Below are 24,148 nucleotides of genomic sequence, written 5' to 3'. Positions count from 1 at the left end.
GTCCTGCAGCTGTAGGACATACAGATTCCTTCTTTGTTAAGCCCAAGCAGCAGCTTTCATTGCTGTGACATGAAGCCCATGCAGAAATGCACAAATTGCAGTTCACTCTGCAACCTCTAGGGAAAAAAAGTTTTGTTGTCTATTGATGAGTTTTCTTTTATTAACAACTCTACAGGGAGGGAGGGTACTTTTTTATAACTCACTATATTTTAATATAATAATTATATCAGGACCTATGATTGTGTATATCATCGGTGGGACTGCTTTAAGGAACAGGCAGGTGACAAATCATAGCACAAAATTGCCTTCTTCTGCAACTAGCTGCCTGATTCAGTTTCACCTCTTTGCCTGTATTAGAAGTTTAGGTGGACTATAATGCTGCTAACATGGTCAGACCACAAACAGCCCACAAACAAAAACAAAAATAGCACTTCAGAGACCTATGGGTGACGTCATGGAAGCTTCATCAGTATATACTGTACTCTCTATGGCTAGGCTACAAACATATCAGTCACCTGTTGCAGATACTACAGCTATTATTTATGGTCTTGGAGAAATGGGAGTCAGTGTTATGGGATGTATTTGAGCGGAAGACATATCTGTCCAAAAATGAGGAACATCTTTAAAACTTTTGTGGCTGTTGATGCAAATATGGGCAAAAGCCACACAATGAGGTACTGTATGAATCTCACACACTGGTGCAAACAACATTTGTTGAGTCAATATTAAGAAACAAATCCTGGAAAACTGTGCCTGCTTATAGAGTACAATGACCATGTCCATCCGAAGCAGAATGGATAAGTGGCAAATGAAGTGAAATGCCATTCCTTTCCTAAAATAAAACAGGACATACAGGCTGGCAGGCAACAGGTGGACACAAAGGCTGTCTCCTGGATTGTGTGTAGCCCTCTCTCTGTGTGCATGTGTCAGAACGTTAAGTAGTGAACAGTGTGTAGTTGTTTCTAAAAATATGTACATACATTGAGTTTATTATACACTAATAATTCTGACTATTAATGGTAGTAGAAGGTACAGATCGACATACACATTGTTCATAATCCTAAATTCTAATAGCACAGTGGATTTGTATTAAATCATTTCAGCCAGTTATGTGTCTTAATTTTTTGAGCTTGTATACATAATGTCACTGTGTTGGGCTGAGTCTTGAATGCAGCTTGTTCGATGAACAAACAATGTTGTTGACCACAGTTAGTGTGGAGCCCAACAAGCATAGAGCCTTTGGAGCTTTAAAGCAGAGCTACAAAACCTGAGTGACTGTACATGAGGACAGCAAGCAGCTGGTCCTGTCATTCACAGTTAAAACACACACATACACACACACACAGTGACTGAGCGGGTTCATGTTGAGCACAGAGCTCATGGCTGTCCCTGGCTAAGACACACGCAGACGCAGACAGGAAAGAAACAGACCAACAAGACCACCTACTTACCTGCCATGGAGATCTAAGTAGCACCTTGCGTCCAACAGATCACTGTGGAGCCAGGATGAAGACTGTGGAACACATTTTAGCCTTTCTGCCTTTTCTTTTGATCCCCTCGTGCTACGGCATGCAAAGAGGTAAGTGAGGCTTCAGTGAGTGTTTTTTCACACGTTGCTGTAAATGTCTCCATTATGCTGCTATATAAGCTAACATGAACACTGATCATCTTAACAAATGTGAACAGATGTGCAAAGAAATGTACACATGTCAAAATACATTATTTTGATTGCATAATTATGATGAACAGTATAAAACTTTATATAGATATCGATAAGAGGGAAAATGTGAACATCAGTCTCTTGTGGGTTTGGTCTTTGGATACTTTCCCCACACACACCACAATCACCTGTTTACCACTGTACATCCTACAGGGGAAAAGGAGAAGGTGTTTATAGGCCAACATAGTGTAAATCTGACTAACTCTATATCCTTCCTATACACTTTGGCATTTCCTGTCAGTAGCATGTGTTCAAAGGTGGTTCGAAGCAGCGACTTGTGTATTTCTATCAATACGACTTCGATATCCATTAAGATGTACTTCTCAATCAGGACGTGTGAGATGAGTATCATATCAAATGCTGCCACACCGCAGAGACACTGCATGTGATATACAACATAGTGCCAGATATACTACATGCTGCAGGTAGGTGGTGCAGGTGCTGCCACACTCTGCCAGTGGGTATTGTAACAGGTGAGACGGACTGTATTAACCAGCCCTGCCCACACTTATTGTTACAGATATTTGACCTATATATGCGCAATTGAACATGGCTGTCCTTCTAGAACTTGCACTGCTGTGGTGCAAAGTGAAATTATAGGCAACCAACCAACACATAATACCCAGACCTTACCATTAGGCAAAGGCAGCAAGTGCCCTAGGCCCATGAACTAGGGCCCCCCTAAATTTCAGGATTCCTCTATAACTAATAGTACTAATAGTGTCTAAACCACCTAAGTCTACACAGATGTATACAGGGACTGATGCCACTGCAAAACTGAAACAAGCAAACAACAAACAAAAAACAGCAAAAAATTTCAACCAACTGCCCAAGTTAACAACCTTTACAATGCCACCAGTGGAGACTGACAACAAGAAGTGCTAGCATTGGTTAATGCTCTTATGGACAATGAGGAGCCACTTCTAGCAACATTGTCAGCAATGCTGATTGCTGGTTACAGAAGCTATGCTGGTATCAATCATATATACAGACTACACAAGGTGTTTCAGTCTCTCTCTCTCTCTGTGTCTCTGTCTTTTTTTCCACATGGAGGCCCCCATGCCTGTGTTCACCTTGGACCCCAAATTGCTAAATCTGCCACTGCCAATAGTGTCAGTGTCTGCTACTTTTATAGACGTGTACTGGTGTATATAGCATGGCTCGTATGGGGAAAAAAAGGAAATAGTCATATTCGTCTGTGACTACAGTTTAATTAACAAGCTGTATATGAATATTTAGCAGCTTTGTAGTGACAAGTGCTGCAAAACTGTAATGCCGTGATTTTTTGTTGAGCAAAGCTAAGATGGATGGCACAAAAAGATCTGTGTGTTCTGCAGGGTGAGCTGGCTTTAATTAGCTGATGAGTGTGAATGAAGAAACAAAAACATGCAACCATTTTGATTCAACAATCACAGTTTGAAGTCAAAAGAACAATGCTGGTCACTACACACTGGTTGGATATATCAAGTTTATGTATGTATTTAAAGCCAGCATGATTGGTTAAAGCATAAACAAAAGGACGAATCCCTTACAGACATCTGATCCCCAGATGAGCCACTGGAACAAAAGTTTTGTGTTTTGTTCCTATTTGGCCCGTAATAAAAGTCAAAAACTTCTGGTATCTGGTTTGAATGATAGCATCACGGTATGAGAGAGCAAGAAAGAGCGAATGCTGTCTACAATTTGACTTCGAGCATGGAAAAAACCTGGAGCATAAACAACAAAACAAACACCATAAGTTACAGCCTTTAAAAAGACTTCTAAACAGACAGGGAATTCAGAGGACACGTGGTGTAAAAGGGGTTCAAAAATAGTAAAAACATATAATCTCAAGGTGTTATAGTAGGATTACATACATACACATAGTGATATTAGCTCCGACCTAGCAAAAAAAGAAGCATTTTGTGCTGCATCTGGCACATAAGCTACATCTCTAACAACAAAGTGTAATACATGCAGTAAAGTCCAGATGTCCTGTGCAGGCACTGCATGACCTCTGTGTCCAAACAACATGCAGGGACTTTTTCACTACGTAAACCTCTCACAAGCCAGCAAGGCCCTCATTTGCTCTAAATAATGACTCATGTGGCTTCAGATGTTACTCATATGTTCAGACATAATATTGGCAATAAGAAGATACAGAGGAAGGAGGGACACGTTGTGAAAATACAGTCTCAAAGGAGCCTTCTATGAAATTCTGCAGCTACAAAAGTAACATGAATAAAATAAAAAACTCAGCAGTAAATGCTGCTTCTAAATATGTGTCATTTCCTATACAACCCCATGTTAAAATGCTCATCAAGAATCATCATCTAGGGAACATGAATATATATATATATATATTATATATTTATATAACTTTATTATAGTAGCTTTTCACCTTACTTTGGCCTTGGCATTAAAACTATATTCCAAAGCCAAGATTTAAGGGTTGCAGTGTGATTTCTAACAGCTCCTCCTCATCAGTCAAACAGCAGTGACCTGGGCTTGTGGGTGGAGATGTGGCTGCTTTTTCCCAGCTATGTTATTGTGAAATCTCTGTTTCACAAGAGACAAAACAAGCACAATGTCCTTAAACCCTAATTTCTTTTCCCTCTACTTTGTATCTCTCCTGTTGTCTATTTTGCCTCTTCCTCTCCTTAGTTCATACAAAGTTTAAAGCAACCCTGATCGGAATCTGAACATAAACAGTTGCTGCCTCACCCCTGTGATTTTTTTAGTCCTCTTCTTTTTTTAGACATTACTAATACTGACATTTTCTATTCACCTTTGTGTTGGTTGGGTTCAATTTGACAAAAAAACACAGATGTTCTAATGATATGCATAATATGTCCACTTAGGACACACTGTTACTACCAGTCTTCAGCAGCTCAGCAGATAAAACTTGATGCGATCTGACCGACTGATAACAGTCTAAAAAAATGAGTGCAGAGGTTGTCAAATGAAGCTAAAGAAGATGCAGCTGTGCAGAAAACAATCTTGAATCCTTAAAAAAACTGTGTGGACGCCATGTTTTGTGACTTTTCTGTATACATCTTCATTGCCAGCGCCTCGTATCATCACCTTATTGGAAACAGTGGATGTACTACTGGATCACAATGCCACCTTCATCTGTGAGGTGGAGTCCCGTCCTCCTGCTGACATCACCTGGACCAAGAACAACCACCCAATCATGTAAGTTTGTCATCAGCTGATGACAAGTTTTGTCCAGTCCCAAAACTGATCGTTCATATGCAATTACAGCACATCAGCAGTGTCAGGTCCTTAGGTATAAGGTTCAACTTTAAACATATTGCAAGACATATAGCAGTTACAATCTTTGTCCAGTTCCCTTAATGCTGATTAAATCTGTATTCCACCAGTAACCAGCAACATTATTCAACTTCCCTGGAGTGGACATGTTCCTTCAGTGACTTTCTTCCGAGGTCCAACCTCTAGCTTGGTGTTATCATGTTATGATGGCCTGAGCTACAGAAAGACTTTTTTTATTACATCACACCATATGCTGTAATCCACCAGAGACAGAGTCTTTTCCATACACACAGAAAATATGTTTGTGTAATTGCTTTCACCACCAGAAGGGGGAGACAAAAGTTCAGCACTGTAGCTTGAAGGTAAAACCTTGTTTATTTCTATACATTGTTACACATATCAGTGTTGTATATATGGGTGTTATCATGACATTTATTGTGGTTCTGGGCTGTGGAGGTGCCAAATTAATCTGTTTCATGCCAAAATGTCTGCTGTAGAAATGTCTATTATTAGGGTAAATTAATCCTGTAAAATGTCAGATCCCCCTTTTGCACTTTTTTTTTATCCCACCAGGTACTATGACACCCGGTACCTTACCAGGGAGCAGGGTCAGATGCTGATCATCCCTCATGTGCGAGAGTCAGACAACGGAGAGTACTGCTGCCTCGCCAGTAACGGCTTCGGAGAGCCTGCCAAGAGCTGTGGAGCACTTCAGCTTAAGATGAGTATGTCTGCTCAGGGAGTTTATGTTTTATGTTAGGCTGCTGAGACAAAAGACTAAACTTAACCTCATCATCATGTCTCTCCAGAACCACAGATCAAACGACATCCTACAAATGTAACCCTCTTAGTAGAATCTAAAGCAGTGTTGCCCTGTGTTACCCTCGGCAACCCCAAACCAGATGTCACTTGGCTCAAAGATGATGAGCTTATCAAGGTATGAATTGTTCTAACATCTACACAAAACAGCAGCAAAAAATGCTGCAAAAAGAAAACGAGTTAACAAAGTGCATGTCTTGCAGGTCAGCGACCGTGTTACCATCCTCGAATATGGGGCACTAAAAATCCACAACATACAGAAGGAGGATGCAGGACAGTACCGCTGCGTGGCCAGGAACAGCTTTGGGTTGGCCTTTTCAAAGCCTGTCACCATAGAAGTACAGGGTATGTGTATTATATAAACTTTAAGAATGATACAGTCTAACTGTGTGTTCATAAATCACTGTGTGTACACGCAGCCCCAGCACGAATCCTGCGGGTTCCAAAGGAGAAGAGAGTAGAGTATGGTAGCCAGGTTTCCTTGGAGTGTAACGCTACAGGAAATCCAATCCCAACCATCACCTGGCTGGAAAATGGGAATACTGTAAGTCTTCAGCCTGTGTGTGTGTGTGTCTGGGAATCCCACTGGTATATTTTTGTAGTCCCAAAAATACACCAGTCCAAATCCAAAATAATAACAATATTATTTATATTGGTTATTATCATTATGTTTTAATGATGAAGTTCCTCATCTCTTTATCTATCCATGTGCATATCTGGGCCACTTTTGCTTGTGATCTCACCGCTAATATTCTTGGCTCTTCAACACTGCCAACATAAGAGAAATATTAGCACGTAGCTAAAATTGTGACACATTGTCAGTTGCAAAGCCTTACATAATGAGAAAGCTGAGACAATAATAGAGCTTAGATGGCCAGGAAAGCCATTACAATGTACCGGTAAAATAGCTTTATTTATGAAATCAATCACACACTTGCACTTGTCAAGCTAGAGCTAGCAGGTCTATGAAATCTTTGCAAAGTATGGTTACCAAAAATGTGCAATACTGAACTAGTATGACAGAAAACTACACATATTGCACTCAAGCTCTTTATTAATTCTATTTACTTCAGTATGTCTGTACAGTTTAAAGGGGCCCAGCTAAATCCCTTATTTAATAACATAAATCCATTATACTGTAATGCATACACAATAGATTACCCGCTTATCCCTTGCTCACTTTGTCTCTCTCCTACACACACACACACACACACAATTAAGGTGCTTAAAGATTGGCAGTGATACAAACAGCAAAGGAATTCTCATTATGGCCACAGAGGATTGAAGAGATTGCCTTGCATTTATCTTATAATACAAGTTGTTATCAGCTTGAGAATTGTATTATGATGCGGTCAAAGGACAACCATATGACCAGCTTGTAAAGTGCTGAATGGACATCATTTGTTTGCGGTTGACATAGAGTATTTACTAATGTTAGGTGCTGGCTACAATGTGAACACAGCCTGTAAATACAGTACTATGCATGTGTGTGCTGATTAAAATGACTGAGAGGGCCGCTTTTCTGGCAGCTCGTCGAGGTCATTAATTTCAGGGCTGGATAACACTCATCCTAAAAACAGGCGGTGTCAGACACAGCTTCAAATATAAACATAGTCTCATTTCAGCACCTCCATAGACTCACACACACAGTGCAGGCACTCACATATATCATTTATATATATATATATCTGCGTATATTTGTGTATGTATGCAGAAACCTAAAACAACAAACACATTTTATGTGGCTATTTTACAGCGTGTGAATACTTAGTAAATTTAACAGGAGTGCTTACAATGGCAGACATGCAGATGTGTAAAAAAAACTACACAACAGTTTCTGCATGAGGCAATCCAGGCATTAGAAAAAAATATTTAAAGGGGCAGTACCCATAAAAACATTTTTGTACATTTTCAAATATGGAATATGAATAAATACAGTTGAAAAAATCTCTTTACTGCCCTCCCCTGGTTAGGAGTGTGACTGTAGACACAACACATGATATTGTGTCTACATGCCACAGTGGGCGTCATAGTATGTAAATGGTCAACATTTTTTTGATTAAGCACATCTACTTCTACCTAAGGTCACACATTTATCAAGCACTCCTTATACTCAGCATCTCTCAATACCTAATATGAACAATTCTGACTTTTGCAGATATCGGGTGCCTCCATTGAGGAAACATTGGTGGGAGAGGTAATACTGTCTGTCCTTAAAGTGACGGTGAATAAGCCGGCTCTGTATACCTGTCTGGCCTCCAACAGACACAGTGCTGGAGCCAACACAGTCAAAGCAACCGCAAGAGTCACTGTTGCAGGTAACAAATTTCATTTCAGCCAACTTCATTGTAAGAGCAAAACTATGTCAGTAAGTCTGGGTCTGTGTTTTTCTTTTCTTGTATTGTGTTTTGCTAGCTGCCAACTATACCTCTGTGGCTTCAGCTGTTGGTTGCATACCCCATTTGGTTGATCCTCCCCCACACACACACACCATCACCAGTCACCAAAAAAAAACACACACACACCCTGACCACACACATAGTCCTTCCTTCCACCTGGATGTCACTCATCCCCTCACAGTTAGCTATGAGTTGCAGAGAGAAGCATCATGCTCACTTTTCTCTTTCTACAAAGACTCATTTTCATTTTTAGGCCTTGTCTCATCTGTCTATCTCCCCTCCTTTGTCCTCTCCTTCTGCTTGTCCTCACTCAACCTGTGTCCTCTGGATATTGCCACTTCCCAATAGAGTGGAGGTAAGACTGAGCTTTGCTTGATTTCCTTTTCTTAGGTTTTCTGTGCAAATGACATTGCTGTTATGTATTTTTTAGCACATTTGTTCATGTTCAACATTAGTTTAGTGCAGGCATGCAAAGAGGGAGCCAGACCCTCAGTCACCCATATGGTGTGAGCTGAATTTGAACTTTTCTGAACCTCAGCACAACGGCTGTTACCACATCTGGACTATGTAACTGCAGGGAAAGAGAGATAACTGTACAAAGAGGGGGAGGGAGGGTACACAAGACACACAAAGAGGAAAGGAGGAAAATACACTAAAGAAAAGAAAATGTTGGCCTTGGGCTGCTTGATAAAAAAAAAGAAGTACAGAAGAGTTGATTGCACACCATAGACGCAACACATGACAACATCTGGTACATAAAAACATAGAAATGTGGTAAGGAAGACAAAATAGAGAAAATGTGCAGCTGATAGATTTACAGGTCACCTTTAGGTTTGATGGCTTGCCTTGAACTCTGCTGAAGCACCAACCTCCCCGAGAGGCGACATCTGGAGTTTGTAAGTGTTGTAATATAGGAGCGAAGGACGTCAGAAAGAGACACACGGTCAGAAAGGCCTCGACATAAGACAGACAGACACAGACACAGACACAGACACAGACACAGACACAGACACAGACAGAAAGACAGACAGACAGACAGACAAACACAGACAGACAGACACAGACAGACAGACACAGACACAGACACAGACACAGACAGACAGACAGACAGACAGACAGACAGACAAACACAGACAGACAGACAGACAGACAGACAGACACAGACAGACAGACACACAGACAGACAGACACAGACAGACAGACAGACAGACAGACACAGACACAGACAGACACAGACAGACACAGACAGACACAGACAGACAGACAGACAGACAGACAGACACAGACAGACAGACAGACAGACAGACACAGACACAGACAGACACAGACAGACACAGACAGACACAGACAGACAGACAGACAGACAGACACAGACACAGACAGACACAGACAGACAGACAGACAGACAGACAGACACAGACAGACACAGACAGACAGACACAGACAGACACAGACAGACAGACACAGACAGACAGACAGAAAGACACAGACAGACAGACAGACAGACACAGACAGACACAGACAGACAGACAGACAGACACAGACAGACAGACAGAAAGACACAGACAGACACAGACAGACAGACAGACAGACAGACAGACACAGACAGACAGACAGACAGACACAGATAGACACAGATAGACAGACAAAGAGAAATGTGGCTCATATCCAAGCTAACAGACGTACAATATGAGCAGAAAGCCAGCAGGCAAACAGGAACACAGGGAGTCTGGTGCACAGACAGGCAGGTTTCTACAGTGTGCGACTGAACTGCTCAGTTCAGAGGCAGCAAGGAAGTCCAACAGACAGGATGTAATTTCACATAAAGCTTCCACAACCTGTTTCATGATCAACATCTGGATGAGGTTAGAGAAGATTTTTCAGGTGAAAGACCGTTACTTATTGCTTCTTAAGTGGGCATATCTCACATGGTCACTCTCAGCCAAAGCAGTAAGGGTCTCTCTGGAGAACTGTAGCCAGAATTTATTCCTTATTGTGTCAAACACAGATTTCTATGGCAAAGGGAGCAAATCTGTAATGTATTGTCTATATTCTTCCCACAGACTGTATAAGGGTGTTGCAGGGTACTGCAGTGCATACCGCGGAGATGTTTGCCGCACAATCCTGCGCGACGATTCCCTGGTGTTCTTCAATTCCTCCCTTTCGGACCCCGAGGATATGCAGGAGTACCTGGTTCAGAGCTGGTGGGCAGAGCACGAGGGACTTGGCAGGCTGTGTAGCTCGGCTGTGCGCTCATTGCTGTGCCACTCCACCTTCCCTGACTGCAACCCATCAGGTTTAGGACCTGCACCTAAACCTGTCTGCAGGTAGCAGGACTCTCCTACTTGGTCACGCTGTGCAGTATATGAATAGCTTTAGTTGATTATACATAACTGATGGAGTATTTTTCTGCAGAGAATACTGTCTGGCAGTGAAGGAGCTATACTGCCATAGGGAATGGTTGCTACTAGACAGCAGCCGTTCAGTCCAGCCTGGGCTGTTCAGCTCTCTCAGTGGGGCACACACTTCCAGTTCACTCCTACCCAACTGTCAGGCCTTACCCAGTCTTAACACAGACCCAGATGTTTGTACACATGTTGATTTTGAAGGTAAGATACTCTTTATTCAGTCAGAGTGATGCCTAATACCAAGTAGATCATCAGGTTTATAAACATTGGAACAATGATACTGTATGTTTTGGGCCCCCGTACAGCACCAGATTGAATTTAAGATGTAAGATGTGCTGCTTTAATTCAAGGGTTTTGACAAAGGTGTGGCATTCAGGGCTTGTAGCCACACACAAACACATGGCTCATATGTGGCTTATATGTAATGGAACAAAACTGACAAGCAGGTTTATGTCCAGGTGTGTCCTATTCCCTCATTACCCCATGACCTATCAAGCAGATACAAAAGTTCTGAATGTGGTTCTGAGTGTTGAATTTGCATTTTGTAGATGTTCACTAGAACTCTCAACATCAGCTCTAAGCAGGGTCTCCATGCAAGTGAGGCCATTAGGCTGGAAATGCAAAATCAATCAGATTCATCGTCATTTCAAAGGAGGAAACTCAGCATTTGGTCATGTCGTGACCACGTCGTGTGTGTGTGTGTATGTATATATACATACACACACACACACATGTATATATATATATATATATATATATATATATATATATATATATATATATATATATATATATATATATATTGAGAGAGAGAAAGAGAGAGAGAGAGAGAGAGACATAAAGGAAAGACAGCAAACAGAGCATATGTAAAAGGAGAGCAGGTGTTGGCTTGGTGTAGTTACTCGTGAGCACTGAAGGCCAAATAAAGTCTGGCCTGCTACACTGCAGATCACTGATACTGATGAGGTCATGAAGAGAGTTTAACAAAACACAGCCAAAATATACAGCTGTAGGTGTGTGTCTGTGTGCATGTCTCTGTGTGTGTTTGTTGAGCATAGTAGTGTTTATGTTAGTTCTGGTAAATATCTTGTGTACTCAAATGACATTATTATGTTTTTCTTTTTTAATATTCCAGGTCTTAAAAAAGATCAAATCACAAGTAAGTATAAAGAGTGTATCACACATGTTTTTAATGTATTTGTAAGCGACCTCATAAATGATAATACTGCACTGTTTCATTGTGTTTCGACAGCAACGTGTTACAATGACAGAGGTCGCTTTTACCAAGGCAGTGTGTATGTGACCAGGTCTGGAATAGAGTGTCAGCCATGGAACCAGCAGGTACTGTGGACTGTGTGTGTGTGTGTTCCTAAAACCACTGTACAGTTTTATGGTTTAGCTGAAATACCACCCAACCCACGCACTGTTGAACTACATACACTTGAAGCCAATGAAGAAATGCCAAAAACTGCAGTTCCGCAAATGGCCACTTAAGGCTGAAACATAAATGTAAAGGTTTTACTGATATGGGTATATATTCTCAGTTTTATAACCAGCAACCATGCACCTCAGTAAGAAAACACACAAAAGTGCTTACACTAGTGCAAACATGCTCGCTCACACATGCACACATGCATGCACACTCTCACACGCACACTGTGGCCCAAAAGCCCCTTTATGTTTTTATGGTTTTGTTCAGTGAGAGGGTCTGTTTGGGTGAACTGTTACTACTCTCATGTGTGTGTGTGTGTGTGTGTGTGTGCCAGGTCAGCAGAGAAGGAGGGGCTCATCATGTCACATCCTGCCTCTGGAAGCAATTAGCTTTCACACGCATTGCTCCACAGGCTCCATCACAAAGACACACACACACTCCAACATGTTACACACATTTATATATTTCCTCTACTGAGAAAATGCTAATTCAGTTTACAAATAGGAAACTTCTCTTTACTTTACTTTACGTGTCTGGTGAAATGATTTTTATTTTTTTAACTGCACACTGCAGAATTATGAGTATTAAATCTGACAGCATGCGACAGTAAACACAGACCTTTGGAGGTTTGGTTCTGAGAGAATTATTATCAGACGCCGTCTTAAATCTAAAAACACATGACATTTTTATTGTTTTCTTTTACTGGTTGACGTTGGCCCGAGGGTTGAAGCACACTGAGCTAGTGGTACTCATGATAATAGGATTACTGAAAAGCTAGCAGGACATGCAGGAAGTGAGAATATGCTGCTTCCAGGAAAAGACTGGGAATCAAGTGATGTGATGTGCTGACTGAAAGTGAGTCAAACACGTGTGAGTTACACACGATGGGAATATTTTGACGCTTAAGTGGCTGGGAGGTAGCAAAGCTTCCATTTCCTCCTTGTATGTAAAATAGTATCATCGTGAGACAATGTCTTTCAACATGGTCGTATAATTCTTAGCTAAGTATGTTCCTTCAGCATAGAAGATAGACAAAGACAGCTAGTGATGACTTTATGAAAAGAAAACAAATGATAAAAATGAATAATGTTTTGCTAATTTATTCCCAAATATATTCACCTTGTAGTTTTTTAGTGTGTGCTAATCTGTTAGTTTGAGGACAGCAGTGTGTTTAATTTGAAGTACTTTAATGTTCCAGGTATGCACAACACCAGTACACAATATTGATACTTTAAAACAATTTACAATTGTTTATTTTATATATTCAAAAAGCCATCAATTAATGTGTATATTATATGTATTTAAATATGATATTAATATATGGATGTTGTGCTGTTCTGCTTGCTGAGCAAGTAAACATTACCACTTTATTCTGCTCCTAACGTGCAATCATTGTTATAAAAAGCATTTGTTTTATATTGAAATATGTATAAATGTATAATGTATAAATTCAGAGTAAAGAACAATATTATAGGATTAGATTATAGGATTCCCTTCATATATATATATATATATATATATATATATATATATATATATATATATAAACCTCCCAATTCACAACACTGTATCACCACTGATGGTAGGAATATGGAAATCCAGCTTTCACTCACATGTTTATCATGTCACAAAAGGAGCAGCTGCTCCTAATTTTTGACTCTGTCAGTGTTCATAAAAGCTACAACTCAAGATCAGTCACTGATTCTTCAGTTCCAAGTCATCCTTCACCTTCTACACGAGAGGAAGCAGATGTTCTGTGCTATATGTTTTCATAATGGATACAAATATCCTAAGTGCTGTATGACAACACAACACACTAATGTTCCTTACATCATATGTTACATTTATATTCAGCGCTAACTCATTCCAGTATAACTTTTTTAGCTGAGTCAAACCAGTCTTAATATGACAAATATAAAACATGAGTCACAGGTTAAATATAGCATTTTAAAATTTCAGGCAAGCAAGTGCTGCAGCCAACAAACCAGGAAATGTAATAACTGCACAGTCATTGCTTTGCCCAGCTGAGTGCTATTTGAGTCACTGTCAGGTGTTGCTCATCAGTTTAAAATAATTCATGCTGGATAGTGTAATGGTACGCTATCTTGCAAAGCTATAAATCAATCACATGCACTCATAGTATTGTGACATCGTTACAGTGTGGCAGGAAGAAGATCCCATTTCCTGCAAAGAGTCAATAGATTATGTTGGACATGAGGGATGGTGTAATTTGGCATCTGGTATAAGGACTTGCTGTTTTTAACATTCCTGGCACGACTGAACAATCGACCCTCGAGTGCAGCTGACTTGACACATTCAGTGTTAAACATTAAGTATGTCTGAGTTTTCAGGGATAGATTTGACCATTGCTCTTTTGATGAAATATCACAACGACAATGTCCAGATGTCCGGTGTTTGAGTTGGCAGCGCTGATTGCAGTCACACAGCCTTAAATGTCCCTCACAAAAGAACATGCTGTGACCTTAGAGAGCCTTGAAAATATGTTCAAATATTTGCAGGCTTTTTGGTTTCATTTTCATTTGTGTTTCATGCAACCAATTCAGACTCAGAACATTTTAGGGACAAACTGCATACCAGGTCTGGTTCTTCTTTACCCCCTTCAGAGCAGGGTAGGATCAGCACAGATCAGATTGTGTTTTACCCAGAAACACCTGGGGACACACAGGCCTGCATACCACATGTGACGTTAGAAAGAAGAAAAAAAAGGACAATGCAAACTTTTGATCTTCCATTCTTACAGGTTCCCCACCAGCACCACCTCTCTGTGGATGCCATTCCAGAGTTAAAGGATTCAGAGAACCACTGCAGAAACCCAGGAGGAATCAGCGACAAGCCCTGGTGTTACACCTCAAATCCAAACATACGCTGGGAGTACTGTGCTGTGCCTCAGTGTGGGCAAATAGAGACAGCTTCAGGTATTGGCTTCTTTTGTCCCCCCGTGCTTATAATACATCTAAAAAGTTGATCTATGAGACGAGTGATTTTCCTGCATGTCTTCCTATCAGTGATGAAGCCAGAGTCAACAGTTCCCCGTCAGACTCCTCGTCTCCCTACCATTATATCATCTCCAGCTTATTCCATGTCTGTCATTGTGATCATCTTGACCGCACTCGCAACTGCGGTCTTCCTCACCATAATCATCCTCGCCTGCCGCAGACGGAGGAAGCAGTGGAGGAACAGAAAGAGGTACAAGGTGTGGTCTTCATTTCTTTGCCTTTGTCTTTTTATGTATTTACGCTTTACTTTTCTGCTAAAGAGTGATGGAGACCCCGACCCTGAGCGCCCTTCCATCAGAGCTCCTGCTGGACCGACTCCATCCAAACCCCATGTACCAGAGGGTTCCCCTGCTGCTGAACTCAAAGCTGCTGGCCCTTGAGTATCCACGCAACAACATCCAGTATGTCAGAGACATCGGGGAGGGAGCATTTGGACGTGTTTTCCAAGCCAGGTGAGAAAGAGAGATGACTGAACAGGAGGGGAAAATGTATACATTTATGCTGTATCTATCTATAAAAAGGAGAAACAGGGAGGGAGCACAAGAAGTCTTTGCCCCAAATCTCTGCAATATTGGGTTACTTGACTAGTCTAGTACTGTATTACTAGACTTATATTTAATATTGCCATGTCATCATTGTAATCACTGCCAGGGGCTATGATGAGGCGGATGGTTCTCAAGAGAAGAGACAAAAGTAAAAACATAGAGGAGGCGGGTGGGGTGGGGGGCTGCTGCGTCATTCACAAAGTCACAAGGAGAACTGTCATAGGTGTCATTTTCACTGCACACACTGTAATCCCCATGATCAGTATAATTTCCATATCTGGGTCATACTGATTTTATTTCAATACGTTTTCACACACACACACACACACACACACACACACACACACACACACACACACACAAAACATTACAGGATTATAGAGAACATGCAACCCTTCAAATATGCTGTTCTTCCCTTCTCACCATGATGTCACAGAGACATAAAGCTAATCTGCAGATTAAAACTGGGCACACACAAAGATCATATGAGCATATGATAGCTTGGTCACAGCACAGGACTATATAGCTTGTGGTATTTTAACAGTAGCATCTGCAATGTGCAGCCAATCAAATCTGAGAGGTGTCCTTAAGGCTAGCTGCTAATCCCAAAGAAAAAACTGGAATGGTGCAGGATATAGACACCCCTGGGAACATTATGTCAGATTATACACACCAGGACATCGAGTTGATGTATTCCTTAATCAGTGTGTGACAATAGAAAGTCTGCGGTTTACTGTATGAAATACTGTGCAATTCATTGTTTGTAATCTGACTGATGTGGTTACATTTTGTGTGTGTGTGTGTGTGTGTGTGTTGGCTGCCATAGTAACCAGTCTCACATTTTACACAAACTACTAAACACTTCAACACTTGACTGAAATGTCTCAGACCTTTGCACACACAAAGACTCACATACACATACTGTATATACATATAGACTTGATCTTACCAGATGGGAGGCTGTTGACAGTGTACACACACACACTGTAAATGGTCATGTGGATATATAGGTAGCACTTGTATATGGATGTGAACACACACACAGACACACATGTGCGCACAAATAGGCCCAAGGAGTAAATAACTTCTTCAGACAGATGGAATACAATCTGTAGTGACAACATGTGACTGTGTGAGTGAGAACCTAAGTGTTTCCACAGGCATGTATATGCGGTACTGTATGTGTGTTTGGTGCAGTTTAGTGTGTGCAAACTATATATAAATCTACCCTGAGAAACAGCATGTTCTCTTGCCTATCTGGTGAGCCAATACAGGAAGTGTGTGAATGTATTCACATTTCCTCCAAGCAACTGACATCTACAGTGTACTTACACAGATATGTTTGCCTAGTTAATGCATTGCAGAAAACAATGCAACATTTAAGTTCTTAATATCATATTCTTTAGTCTTGACCTATTTGTGTGTGTCTGCTGCAGAGCGCCAGGCCTGCTGCCGATGGAGTCTTTCACCATGGTGGCTGTGAAGATGCTGAAGGAAGAAGCCTCAGCCGATATGCAGAACGACTTCCAGAGAGAGGCGGCACTCATGGCTGAATTCGACCATCCGAACATTGTTCGACTCCTAGGTTTGTGTTTTCATAAGATAAAAAGTGCACAGGCTGAATGCAGAGGAGATTGCAATCACAGCTGGATTTTTCATTGGATAACTGGTGGATCAGGGCATTTTGCTCAAGGGAGGAGGAAAGTGCTAAATCAGACATGGAGACACACAAAGGGGGAAAGAGGGAGAGCTGTTTAAGAGACAGAGAAAAGGCAAAGTAAGGCTGAGAGAGTGCATCTGAAACATTATTCTGTTTTAGTATCTTTGGCTTTGAGGTTGTTTTTTACAGGTACTCTGGCAAAGACGCTGACCTGTCCAGTATGTAACCCACCTCTCGCCCACTAAGACAGGCAGGCTTCAGACCCCTTCTAACCCTATAGTACAGGACAAAGCAGGTTACAAAAATTGATGGATGGATGGTTTTAATTTCTTCAAAATAAAAACCTTGGCTGAAACCACAATGAATGGTTAGAGGCTGTGTTGTTCAACCAGAAAAACCAACCACCAAGTGCAGGGCATCATGACTGGAATGAGAGTTTAGAGAAGATTTATTGTAAAAGGATGAAATTATAGCAGAGGGAACCAACAGAGCTGGGCTGGTGGAGTGATCTGATCCAGGTTAACCAGTGTGTTGGTGGAGAGTGGGCAGGCACTTTTGGAGTGACAAATCACATGGTCAACAGGAAGGTTACCTGAGGCACGAGGAGATTAATGTTACAAGCAGTATTTTCTTCAGGAGTAACACTGGGTGTGTGATACCACTGACAGAACGAATCACTCTACTCCACTTTATATTTTACCATAATATTCACATTCTTAAAGTGATTTTCCAAACGCAATAATCCACATTTGGTGTTTCTCAAAGCCTTAAGAGCAGTGACTAAGATCAAAGGTCACTGTGTTATTTACTGATTATTTCACAAAGATGTCGATCAGTATAGAGGGAGCAAGTCGTGACATTTTGTATATAAGCTGTCAAAGATCATGGTGGCAACTTCATAATTTACACAAATTTCATTACTTCACTCCATAAATATATGATTCTAGACAAACAGCAATACAAATTGGTACTTAGCTGATAATTGTAGGATTGGCTGATGTTGAATGAAATGAAATCTCCTACCCTACCTTTAACCAACATTCATCTAGTGCTAGGACAGTACCTAGTAGCAAAAATGAAAAATCTGTCTAAGAACTTTGATTCTCAGTTCCTGCAGTAAGCACACATAAAGAAAAGCCACTTCCTCCAATTAATGGATCTATGATACGGCCCAAAAGCCCCCTCCACCTCCTGTATTTTTTTCTGAAGGCAGACTTTCAGTTCTCAGTAGGCTCTCGTCCCCAACACATTTACACAAACTACTAAACACTTCAACGCCTGACTAAAATGTCTCAGACATTTGCACACACAAAGACTCACATACACACTGTATATACATATAAACTTTATACATACATACAACATACACTGTAAATGGTCATTAACCCCTTCAGTTCTCACTTCATTTAATATTTAATGTCACAGAACATCCAGTTATGTAAAGGAGATGTAAGTCTTTTAAGGTAAGGATGTGAAAGATGCTTTCAGGCAGCTTGGAGCAAACAAAGTATTTGTGAGAGATAGATGAGAATTGCTCCGCCTCTAAAAATCATCCTTCTATGTTTTCTTTTGTTTTGTTTTAAATACAAGTCCCACTCCACACACACATACAGCAGTTCTCATGAATGAAGTCATTTTCCTCTTATCCATTTTTTTTCTTTACTGCCGTACTTCAACATCTCTGGAATCAAGATAAGAACGTTTGCCAGTAAACAAGTGCAGCCTCACAACTAATGTGTCTGTGTTGGCCTGAGTAAAACAAATGTGCTCTATTGCCACACTAGCCTATCTGCCTATCTAATCTAATACAAACAACTCATATCCAACTATAGGTCCAGGAGATACAATGAGCTCTTTTTGGTGCTGTGAATGAGTGAACAGAGCCGCTGAGCAGATAGAAGGCCTCCTCTGCAGTGTCAGCTCTGACTGACATTCTATTTGGTTGACTCGTCTGAAGAGTGACAGCGTGTGGAGAGCATGAAACCAGAGTTGATTCAATTATTTCCTTAACTTCTAACCTCTATACTAATAATACACTGCATATGTCAAATTATGTGCGTCATCCGTAACACAAATGTGTCAAAATTAGACAGCATATGTCCACACATCATGACTTTGTTGATGTGTTGGACGAGGCCTCTGTCTTCTGTATATTTAGCAGTAAAGTGAAACATGTTAATCCAGTTACTGACCTTCAACCAAGGTTGCTACTGTTAAATTACAGCTTGTTTTTGGGCAGACACACACACACACACGCTCACACACACAGTAGTGCGCAGTAATCAGCGCTCGTTCTCTGGGGAGCGGTGTGCCCCACGGGACATGAACTAACTGAGCGTGACCTCCAAGCTTCCCCTTCTCACCAAAGTTTCCATGGAAGCATGTTGTGATTTCTTTTACTTGTTGAGTCTGACTCAGTCACAGTTGCAAACAAAAATAAGCCAACTTGTGAATACGAACAACCACGTGATGTACAGCTTCATGGTGACTGATGCTTGTTTGACAGGTCATATTACAAAAGCACAAAGGCTGCTGCTTCATGCTCTCTTTTGCTCTCTCTCCTGAATGATTCCCTCATTCTTTTCCCATAATATATTAATAATTATGACAGATATATCATAATTGCATGAATAATATTTTCAGTACTGATACTTTCTTACACTGCAGAGTCAATATTTTGTAGTCCAGATTATTACGGATAACTCTCAGGCTCAACAAACCCATGTGTGCTTCTCTCTCTTCCAGTGTGCATGCACAGAGAGTACTAAAGTATTTATGTCCTAGAAAAATCATTCAGGCTGACATATTTTGTGTTTTGTCGGGCTTTGGAATCTCCACTAGAAATAAAAATAAAAGTCTGTGGTTGAGAATGATGTTTGAAGGCATTTAAATCTGACTGAGCTTCAGTGTTTCACACAAAAACAGAAGCAATAGAGTGCAATCAATCAAAATTATGAGCGCAGCCAATATGACTCAGAACAATTTAGTGCAATAACCACATGAAGTGAAGTTGTCATGCACTAAATTAAAAATAAACAAGAGAAACTGAAACTACACTTTGAATCCACTGGGGGTTTCTGTTGTTTTTGGCATATCTGATGATGTGTCTGCAGGTCTTTCACATATAAATAGAATATATTCTAGCCAATTTTTACAATGCTAATAAATCTCTGTCTGGAGAAGAGAGCAATTACACTCACTGCCAGAAGGGGGAGACAGATGTTCCATACTGTAGCTTTAAAATGTTGTTGACACTTGTTGTGTTACACTCCTAAATTCCAGGTTATATAAATGGCACAGTCTGCACAGTGTGTGCTCCCATTCACACTGCGAAGCATTTACAGGAATGCATAAATAAACAGCCAGACAGCCACCGCTCTATAGAGTTAAAGTAAATAAATATAATATATATTATGATTTTGGTCACCTGCTCATATCTGTCCTGAACGTTCGATATTGGATTCTTACAATATTTCTTGGTGTATATGTTGAGCAGAAGTTGAAGAATATCCAAATTTACATGAATGTGCAACATTTGCAGTGGTAGTTAATGACTTTCCACATGAAAATGCAAATGCTTTATGGAAATCTGCAGAAGCCTTTGCTGCCAAATACACACAAGACTATGTTAATTAGACCCACAAGATGTGCAACCTCATTCATTTTTTAGAAATCCTCTTTATTTGCCTGGCTCTCCCCACAGACAGGTTCAGAAAAACACCAGCTTGATTTAGACATACACTTTGTTTACAGCAAAGGGCTTCTAATATGAGAGTTCATGTGCATTTGTGTATATATTTGTAAACATGTCCAGCTGGTTTTGTGTGTGTGTTTATGTCTAGACTTCATATTTATTTACCTTTTACAGTCAATGAACTCATTATGCTATACTGTACTGCTCATTCATTGTGTTTTAATGGTGCCACCCATGTGTTTATGTGGTTGAGTGTTTGTGTTTGTTCTTTCAAACCTCTGTGGTGTGAAGACGCACAGCTCACAAGCCTCCTCACTGTATATAATCTGTATCACAGTTCGTATATATTGAGTTGTGTGTGTGTTCTCTGTCCTCAGGTGTGTGCGCTGTGGGTAAACCAATGTGTCTGATGTTCGAGTACATGGCCCATGGTGACCTCAATGAGTTCCTGCGACGCCGATCTCCCAACCAATCTGTACGCTCCCCCAGCCGTGCGAGCCTATCAGGTCCCAGCTTCTCTTCTGAGCTGGAGGTGGCACCTCTCTCCTGCGAGGAGCAGTTGTTTATCTCAAAGCAGATTGCTGCAGGTATGGCCTATCTATCTGAGCGCAAGTTCGTCCATCGTGACCTCGCGACCCGGAATTGCCTGGTAGGAGAAGACATGGTGGTGAAGATTGCTGACTTTGGCCTCTCCAGAAACATCTACTCAGCCGACTACTACAAAGCCAATGAGAACGACGCCATCCCCATTCGCTGGATGCCCCCAGAATCTATTTTCTATAACCGCTACACTACAGAATCAGATGTTTGGGCCTACGGTGTGGTGCTGTGGGAGATTTTCTCCCATGGGATGCAGCCATATTATGGTATGGGTCACGAGGAGGTTATTTACTATGTGAGGGACGGTCACATCCTGTCATGTCCTGAGAACTGTCCTCTGGAGCTGTATAATATGATGAGGCTTTGTTGGAGCACACACCCATCAGATCGGCCCAGCTTCAGTAGTATACATCGGATACTGGAGCGCATGCACCAGAACAGACTCAGCATGAATGCCGACACTGAGGCTGACTGCTAACAAACACGTCTGTCCCTGTGCAACAAAAACAAAAGCATTGAGTTATGTAGTGATGTGGTGCCTGGAAACACACGAGCCCTGATGATGAGCTCACATCAAATCAATTTTAGGGATGCATGATATTAAACTTTTGCTGCTATGCCAATATTGTTCACCTCCTTTGGGCCGAATGCTGGTATTGCATTGATGTATTCATGTTTTTTTTTTCTCACCTACTTGCAAAGAACATCAAGGCTTTCCTAGAGTGAATTTAGAGTTTTTACATTGGGTTATTAAACTTGTAGTGCTACAGTAGTGCAAATGCAGAGCCACAATGCTAGCAGACAGCAACCATGCTAGCAATTTCTGACACACTCCATACTGCAGACATAGTACTGGTCCCTTCAGTGAGTAGAGTCAGTGTCATCTTACCTTCTTGTATGTCCATTTTGATGGCCATCTTATTTTAACAGTAATATCTGCTGACACTGATGTCTTCTTGATAGTATCATGCTTCTAACTTTCCTAGAAGCTAGCTCCCAGTCCTACAGTTCAACTTTATTACAAATTCACCCCTAAGACTTAACTTTGGAAGACTTTTAACAACACCATGTGTTTTATTGCATGGTGAATGAAAGATTTGTCTTCATTTTAAACAGGGACAATATGCTGTTTATTGGTCACAGATAGGCGTGGAACATAACTCCTTTGACAGTGTCAGTGAAGAGGACTGATGATCTGCTTTTTGTGAAGTCACCTCTAAATTCCACATTGGCACTTTATTGCTGTTAATTTGTATTTTTATTTTTTGTTTAGAACAGGTGGCGATTCCATTTCAGGGCATTCTTCTTTTCTTTTCTTTTTTATGTTGTTGTTGATCTTTGTTTGACATTCAGGTACAGCAAGCATAGCTTTAACTAAATTTTTGTTAATCATTTCGTTCAGCTAATGTCATTGTCCAGACAGACACACATGTTTAATTAGAGTTATCCAGGACCCCATTACCTGGACCCATTCCTGTGCCTTAAAATAGACACAAGTGACTAAACCTTTAATGTGTTCTAACAAAGATAGACACTGAATGTTATTTATTTATTTCAACTATGTTAAATGTAATTTGGATCAAACTTTACACTGAATTATAACAACTAAAACATTGATACCAGAAACAACAGAAAACAACATTGTGAACTGAAAATGTCAGAACTGATATATTGGCTTTCTTTCTTTTTTAATATGGGTGATGTTTTTGTTGTTTGTTACATTATATAAATAATGATACAATTTTTGGCCACTTTGCATTAAGTGTAATGTTTCTTTGTATTGCTTGCAAATAAACAATTACTTAAATGATTTGCATTTTAGATCTGCTAAAGAAAAAGGGGTTTAATCAAATAGTATAATACCACAGTCTGTTTATGACTCCACCACCAGTAGACACTTGAGGCTGTCTCACAAAGTGAGTCAATCCCAGACCTTATAAAGACAGATGCCACAACAGCTCCTCAAAAGTGAGACCAGAGATTTTTTATTTTATTTTTTGCCCATAGAGGAGTGTGAGAAGTGTGAGAAGTGTTCATCTTTTTACAAAACATCTGCATTTCTGCACTTCTACTGTACAAACTCTTCCAAGATGGCAGTGCCAGTACAAATATTGGCCTCACAATGCTAAATCATGTTGCCCATCTGTTATACAGTCACTGGCCTCCAAAAGCTTAACTCAGCAGAAAGCATAAGTCAAAAACAACAACGAAAGGCATCTACAATGGAGGCTCAAAAACAGTCTAGGCAGGTGCTCAGAGGGCCTCCACCTGATAAGGATGGCCCTTGTAGAGGGCCACCAGGCACAGCCAGCTGAACAGAAACTCTTGGAAAGAGGTATCCCCTTAAAAGGGGTTGGAGTTTCAAGAGAAAGGAACTCTAACCACAAAAAATAGGCCATGAAGACTCACGGAGTGTGCCCAGTGCGCAAGTGAAAATCATTAAACATATAATGAAGCAAGGGGGAAACAGACAGGACAATTTATGATTCTTAAAAATTCAAGAATCTTCATCTGCTGCCAAGTGATTTGCTGCACCTCTTTAAAAATAACTGGGAGGCAGTGTCCACAGCAAGTACCCTATTCAGCTTCCTCGGTGCTATTT

The 24,148-nt window shown here is 40.7% G+C and overlaps 1 protein-coding gene across 1 annotated transcript; it reads left to right on the top strand.

Moving 5' to 3' along the window:
- Positions 1-1,350: 1,350 nt before the first annotated feature.
- Positions 1,351-23,238, top strand: musk (muscle, skeletal, receptor tyrosine kinase). The gene is made up of 17 exons (XM_028417793.1): positions 1,351-1,579; positions 4,768-4,894; positions 5,546-5,697; positions 5,782-5,909; positions 5,995-6,136; positions 6,211-6,335; positions 7,950-8,109; positions 8,539-8,545; positions 10,254-10,517; positions 10,606-10,799; positions 11,734-11,757; positions 11,851-11,939; positions 14,792-14,966; positions 15,057-15,237; positions 15,308-15,499; positions 17,029-17,177; positions 21,324-23,238. The coding sequence occupies exons 1-17, from the start codon at positions 1,507-1,509 to the stop codon at positions 22,022-22,024; spliced, it is 2,883 nt and encodes a 960-aa protein (XP_028273594.1). The 5' UTR covers positions 1,351-1,506; the 3' UTR covers positions 22,025-23,238.
- Positions 23,239-24,148: the final 910 nt, after the last annotated feature.

This window comes from Parambassis ranga, chromosome 12 (genome assembly GCF_900634625.1).
Source record: "Parambassis ranga chromosome 12, fParRan2.1, whole genome shotgun sequence".
NCBI lineage: Eukaryota > Metazoa > Chordata > Actinopteri > Ambassidae > Parambassis > Parambassis ranga.
The sequence above is the reverse complement of the archived record's forward strand: the minus strand, read 5'-3'. Positions and strand labels throughout refer to the sequence as shown.

Coding starts and splice junctions, on each gene's coding strand:
- musk (XM_028417793.1), top strand. CDS start 1,507: ATGAAGACTGTGGAACACATTTTAGCCTTTCTGCCTTTTCTTTTGATC. Junction 15,238..15,307: donor CAGTGGAGGAACAGAAAGAG/GTACAAGGTGTG, acceptor TTTCTGCTAAAG/AGTGATGGAGACCCCGACCC. Junction 17,178..21,323: donor GAACATTGTTCGACTCCTAG/GTTTGTGTTTTC, acceptor CTCTGTCCTCAG/GTGTGTGCGCTGTGGGTAAA.